Genomic DNA, 7,095 nt, shown 5'->3' with positions numbered 1-7,095 from the left:
CATTCAAATGAATGGATCTGTGCACATGTCAGTGTGTTTCCGCAGACCGTGTGTTCGTGTGCTCCACACGCTGACATGTCCGTTTTTTTCTCGCAGCACAGGACGCAAAACGTCCCACACATGTGCACAGTGATGACACATGGATGACATCCGTGTGTCATCAGTGTGACACGTACCAACGCCTGGGAATCAGTGTAATCTCTCATCATTGTACCCTGCTTGCGCTATGTAAAAATAAGAATAAAATTAAAAAATCCTTATATTCACCTGTCTGAAGATGTCCCCCGCTGTAATCCACCTGACCGCTCACGCAGAGGAGCAGGGGAGAATGACTCCTGCAGCGAGCGGCTCCTGCTCTGTGCTGAGCTCAGTGAGTGACAGGACACCGCTCACTGGAGCGAGTCATTTTCCTCTGCTCCTCAGCATGAGTGGTCAGATGGGTTGCAGCAGGGGACATCTTCAGACAGGTGAATATAAGGATTTTTTAATTTTATTCTTATTTCTACACCAGGACACAATGGTAGCAGAATACTACTCTCAACATTGTCCCTTGCTGGCGCTGATCGAAAAGCAGGGATTGGACAATGATGAGGGCAGCACTGTTACTTGGAAACAGCGCTAACTGTACTGCTGATTCCCAGGCGCCGGTACGTGTGATCCTAATGCGGCACACGGTTGCCACACTCATGTCATACAGGTGCACACGGACACGGACGTCTCCAGTGCTGCCTTTTCCAGTACTGGAAATATCCAGATGTCTGAAAGAGGCCTAAATCTGTGTTAGTGAGCACTTCTCCTTTGTTGAGATAATCCATCCACCGCACAGGTATGGCTTATCAAGATGTTGATTAAGCAACATGATTATTGCACAGTTGTGCTGGCCACAATAAAAGACCACTCTAAAATGTGCAGTTCTTCGCAGCCATGGAAGAGGAGTGGACCAACATTCCACAATCAACAACCTGATCAACTTTATGTGAAGGAGATGTGTTGCACTGCGTGAGGCAAATGGTGGTCAGTGGTCACACCAGATACTGACTGGTTTTCTGACCCCCCCCCCTCCGGGCTATCCCTATACTGTAAAACTGCACATTTTAGATTGACCTTTTATTATGGCCAGCCTAAGGCACACCTGTACAATTATCATGCTGTCTAATCAGCATTTGGATATGCCACACCAGTGCGGTGGATGGATTATCTTGGCAGAGAAGAGCTCACTAACACAGATTTAGACAAATTTGTGAACTATATTTGAGAGAAAAGGGCCTTTTGTCTGGCGTTGATATTTTTGTTCATTATAGTATTCAAGTTCCATATGATATTATAACTTCTGCGTGAACATGACTTTAACATCACAGCCAACAAAAAAACTGTTTGTCCTTTAAGAAAAATACATCTATAGGATTAAGGTGAAAGCAAACACTGACTGCACAAGGAAACATTGATCTGCCATCTCTGTCAACAGCAGAGTTAGTGTATTGAAGGATCTCCATAATCAGCCTTTGTTCACCTGTCCTACAATACTGCTTAGTTTAAGGGAAGCTTTCACCATAAACGCTTAGCTACCAGACACAGTGTCACCTGAGCAGAAGGACAGAACCTGATCTCAGCCGCTCCGCAATAGGGTCTCTGCTCAAGTGAGAGCCGCCGGACTCCCACTGTGCATAAACAGAGCAAAGAAATGCTGAAAACTCAGAGGAGGACGTCCAGGCAGCCGGCAAACAGGTGAGGGTTTCCAGAGGGATTGTGTCTGTAATGTCTGCCCCTGCACAACTATATATAAAAGTTTGACTTTATAGGTGCCAGACTGTGTAATATATTACTATCATATCGTTGGTGCAACTTGTGCAGTTGCATAGGGGCACAAGAGGTAAGGGGGCACATTTCCAATTCCAAAGCAAATGGAACTAGGCATTATGATGAACTATTGGACTGTAAAGGACCCATATATTGTTCTTGCATATGGGTCCTCTTCTGTCTGTATATGCCAGTGATTATTGCTTTAGTCACATCTCGTTTTTCAAGCAAGATGGGGTGCCAAGGGCCGACCAGTAACATTGAGTCTGGGGGCCCACTGTTCAGCTACATGCAAATATCACATTACCCTCACTCACAAATTTGTCTATATATCTATGTAATAATAAACGGGGTAGTTTGTTAAATGAATGCTGAGATGATGCCCTTGTCTGTACATAGCGTACATATAAGTGGTGTGCAGAGCCCATCTCTGCATGGGGGCCCACCAGGGGTTCCTCCTGCTCTCCTGTGGGCCAGTCCAAGCCTGTATACAGTATACTGGGATTTTTCTCTGATGTATCCCACCAATGTACAGTATATCCCTGCATTTCAAAAAGTGGCATATGACAGCCAATATAAAAAATAAAATAAAGTGCAATACATGTTTTTTGTACTGTGCCCCACTGCATAGATGAAAGTGTGAAAAGCCATGCTTTCCTATTTAGTGGAATAATGGTAAGTGCACCTTGTATAAGACTCTCTTGTGCCGGGTGCATTGTCGTCTACAAACATTCCCCCAGTATATGTCAGGAGGGAGCCCTGCTGACACATAGGGCTCATTCCGATATCGGTGATTTTTCTCATATGCAAAAAAAAAGTTTCATCAGTGTTTTTTGAATCAGATTTTCATCACTGTTTAAGCAATGTGTCAGTTTTTACCATGAGATTTTTATCATTTTTTCTCGGTTGAAAAAAAATAACTGATGGAGGTTTCTCAAACTTTTCCTAGCACACAAGACAGCACAATGGATTGCACATGGATGTCAACCAAGTGCAGTCCGATTTTTTTTTTTCCACAGACACGTAGACTTGCATTGACGAGCTTGGATCAAAATTGGACAAGTCTCTGTGATTTTCTCTGCAAAAATGTATGGACGTGTAAACAGCCCCATAGACTATAATAGGTACGAGGACTATCAGTGATTTTCACTGAGAGAACATCAAAGTCTATTGGGCTGTTCACATGTCCGTTTTTTTCTCGGGACAAATGTTAACAGAAAAAAAAATATCAGTTTTCATCTGATTTGTGGATCAAACTTACTCATTCAAAAGAATAGGTCCAGGAAAAAACACAGCAATCAAATGCCATCTGGGTGGTGTTATTTTTTGCTGTTGAATGGGTGGGAGAAGCGTGGATATTGTGTGTGTATATATTAATATATATATAATTTTTTTTGCATATGAGAAAAACAATTGTCACAATGACTCTAAAAACTGACACCTTGCCCAAAAATGGCTGATAGATCAATCAAGCACCCTGATCAAAAATTATCCTTTTTTTTTTCTTGTATGTAAAAAAAACAAAAAAAAACCAAGAATTTTCACTGTGGCTTACGCCCTTGTTTAGGTACGGTCAGACAAATGTATTTTCGGTCTATGTGCTGCCTGCTGTCAATGCTGGCCTATGTGCTAGGATAAATTACAACATGGTCTGATTTATGGACAATAGAAGATGGCTCTTGAGCACACGTTCACAATTTGCAGGTGAGGGTGACCTCATTTTTATGATGGCCAACCGAATTTGGCCTTTCATGTTCATGTTCTGACTGTTTTTTACAGTTAGGGCACATACCTCTCATCAGTGGCGTACATAGAACATCACAGGGCCCCATAAAAAAAGTCTTAGTTGTGCATACTCCTCCACATGCCCCCCACCCCCAAAAGAAAAAAAATTGGGGGAGTAGACAGGTCCATACCTCCTAACTTTTAAAATCAGAGAGAGAGAGACATACTAAGGCCCCTTTCACACGTCAGGATATTTACGGTACTGGAAAAAACAGTATTGGAGATATCCATGTCCATGTGTGTGATACGTGTGGCAACCGTGTGCCCCATCAGGATCACACGTACCGACGCCTGGGAATTAGCGGTACAGTTAGCGCTGTTCCCAAGCGCCGGGTGCTGAACGAATCTCTCATCATTGTCTCCTGCTTGCGTTGCAATCAGCGCTAACAAGGGACAATGTTGAGTGTAGTATTCACCTCCCAATATCTCCAAAACCTGTAAAAATAAGAATAAAATTTAAAAATCATTATACTCATCTTTCTGAGGTGACAGCACATGCTGAGGAGCAGAGGAGAATGACTTGCTACAACGATCAGGCCCCTGACCTGCGCTGAGCTCATGAGCAGTGTCCTGTCACTCAGTGAGCTCAGCGCAGGTTAGGGGCCTGCTCGTTGCAGCAAGTCATTCTCCTTTGCTCCTCAGCATGTGCTGTCACCTCAGCCAGGTGAGTATAATGATTTTTACATTTTATTCTTATTTTTACAGGTTTTGGAGACATTGGGAGGTGAATACTACTCTCAACACTGTCCGTTGCTAGCGCTCATCGCAGCGCCAGCTACGGACAATGATGAGTAATTCCTTCAGCACCCAGCTTTTGGGAACAGTGCTAACTGTACCACTGATTCCCAGGCGCTGGTACGTGTGATCATTATGTGGCACACAGTTGCTACACATGTGCCACACATATCACGCACACGGACACACGGACATGGATGACACATGGATGTCATCAGTGTGCATGTGTGTGGGACATTTTGTGGCCCGTGAAGCATTTAAAAAATGGACATGTTAGTGTGTTTTGCCTAGGGACACACGGTCAGTGGAAACACACTAACATGTGCACAGACCCATTCATTTGAATGGGCCTATGTGTACCAGTGTCTCCAGTACGTGTGAAAAGTGTCACCACACGCACTGGAGACTATGATGTGTGAAAGAGCCATAAGACAGGCTCACAGTAATTATGCCAATACTGAAGCCCCTTAATGTTCTCCCCCACTTCTATACCCTGCTCAGAAAGTATAGTACGCTAAAAAAAAGACCCCTTACACTGCATGAGACCCCCCAGTGATATTCCCCTCACAGTCCCTTCTCATACTCATTATGATGACACGACAGTGCCTCCAGCAAAATATGATGCCGCCACAGTAACCTTCCAGAGCATCATGCCCCTAAAGTGCCCTCCCACATAGTATGATGGCCTCACAGCCCCCACACACAATATGATGTCATCAACAGCCCCCACAAAGTATGATGGCCCCGATAGGCCCATACACAATATTATGTCCCCTACAGCCCTAACATGCAGCTTGCGGGCTCCACACACAGAATATTATGGCCTCCACAGCCCTCCAGTCAGTATAAGGGACCCACAGCCCTTAACAGCTTATGGGGACTCCCACAAACAAGTTTGATAGCTCTGCAGCCAACTAACAGAGTTAGATATAGGTGGGGGAGTTGGGACGATGGCCTCAGCAGCAGCCCCCCCCACCCCCGCCGTTCATGGGTCCTACAGCAGCCGTGTGGTCTGTCACTATGGGCTGTATGCCCCTGCCAATCATAGTCTACGGCACTATTCACATGACCATGTTTTTCACAGTGTCGGATCCAATTTTGATCTGAGTTTCAGATCAAAAGTGCACATTCAAGTCTACGGATTCATAAAAAACTCTGACAACACGCCGATGGCATCCTCGTCACAACCGTGTGCTGTCTGCTTTTTCACAGACTGCCAGGAAAAGCTTGAATTTTTTGTTTCTGAGAAAAATTGATGAAATACTGATGGTAATAACTGACAGGAGCAAACATCGATGAAAATTCAACCCTTGATGAAAATTGTCCATTTTTTCACTTATTAGAAACAAATCAAACATCTGAATGAAACCCTAGAGATTGTCGATACTGACCCAAGGAGAACAGTTGGCAAAAAATTGAAAGGTTGAAAATCAATGGGAGACATAATTTAAAACCAAGACTCTTTGATTTATTTTTTTTTCATGTGTGATTTTCCATGTTGTCTATGATGTGGTTATGGACCATACTTCTTAAAGCCACCGATGCGTGCAGATCCTACATGTATTATGCTAATCCTCAGTGATGCCTACAACAGCAGCATGTAATTGAATATTGCCGCTGGTGTTCATGGAAGTTAATTAGATTATGAGAACTCAACATGAAATATACTAATGTTCGATAACAAAATCTTAAAAGGATTACGAGAACATCGTGACCTCTGTTTCAGAGAGTTTACAGAAGACCATTTCTAATAGTAAAATAAGGAAGTGACAAATAACTCAAAATATTGTTTAATTGCAATTTCAATTGCTTGCTGTCATCAGTAGATACAATTCTTTCCTGATCATGTAATTATCAAACGAATACATGTTGTTGTTTTTTTTAAGATTCTGTCTCTCACAGTTGAAGTGTACCTACAATAAAAATTACAGACCTCTCCATTCCTGTAGGTGGGAAAACTTGCAAAAATTGCAGTATATCAAATACTTATTTTCCCCACTGTTTGTCCCAATACTTCCAGAGCATGGAAAAACGTCTTTGCCTGAACGCAGTGGAAGCAGTTTGAAGAAGGATCCATATTTTCACTCAAATCTTCAGCTTATTTAAATCTGTAACATTAAATTACCCTCGTCTGTTTTGATTACATTGCAGAGTTTAGTATTATCTGCAAATATTAAAATTCTACTCTGTATGACCACTACAAGGTCATTAATAAATATGTTAAAAAGAAGAGGGCCCAGTACTGACCCCTGTGGTACCCACTGATAACTTTGACCCAATCCGAGTGTGTTCCATTAATAACCACACTTTGTTTCCTACCACTAGGCCAATTGTTAACCCAGTTACACATATTCCCCTAGTCCTGTTAGTCTCATTTATGTACCAACCTTTTTTTGTGGCACCATATTAAACGCCTTTGAAAAGTCCATATAGACAACATCCACTGTGTTTCCCTGGTCCAGACTTCAACTTGCCTCTTCATAGAAGCTGATCAAATTAGTTTGATGGGATTGATTCCTCATAAACCCATGTTAATACTAGGTGATGAGCTTTTTCTTATTGAAATACTCCAGGATAGCATCTCTTAGAAAACCCTCAAGGATTTTACCCACAATAGAGGTTAAATGTTAAATTTACTGACCTATAATTTCCAGGCTCAAATTTTGTCTGAGCCTGCAGCTAAGTCACAGTACTGTACACAACCTATTGAGAACATTGGTGCTGTTTTTAGAAGAAAGCAATCAAGTTTTTGGAGTCTTTTCTACTTGTTGCATACCA

General features: G+C 42.6%; 1 protein-coding gene across 1 annotated transcript in view; it reads left to right on the top strand.

Annotated features, from left to right (window-relative positions):
- Positions 1-1,468: 1,468 nt before the first annotated feature.
- LOC141156820 (uncharacterized) overlaps positions 1,469-7,095 on the top strand; it is a 200,067-nt gene continuing 194,440 nt past the window's right edge. The window contains exon 1 of the mRNA XM_073643230.1: positions 1,469-1,725. Within this exon, the coding sequence (XP_073499331.1) occupies positions 1,682-1,725 (44 nt within the window). The 5' untranslated portion in view covers positions 1,469-1,681. The remainder of the gene's footprint in view (positions 1,726-7,095) is intronic.

The sequence above is a fragment of the Phyllobates terribilis genome, unplaced genomic scaffold (assembly GCF_046119375.1).
Source record: "Phyllobates terribilis strain yellow unplaced genomic scaffold, ASM4611937v1 Scaffold_8__6_contigs__length_399053987, whole genome shotgun sequence".
Classification (NCBI taxonomy): Eukaryota; Metazoa; Chordata; class Amphibia; order Anura; family Dendrobatidae; genus Phyllobates; species Phyllobates terribilis.
This window is presented reverse-complemented; position numbering and strand designations above follow the sequence as displayed.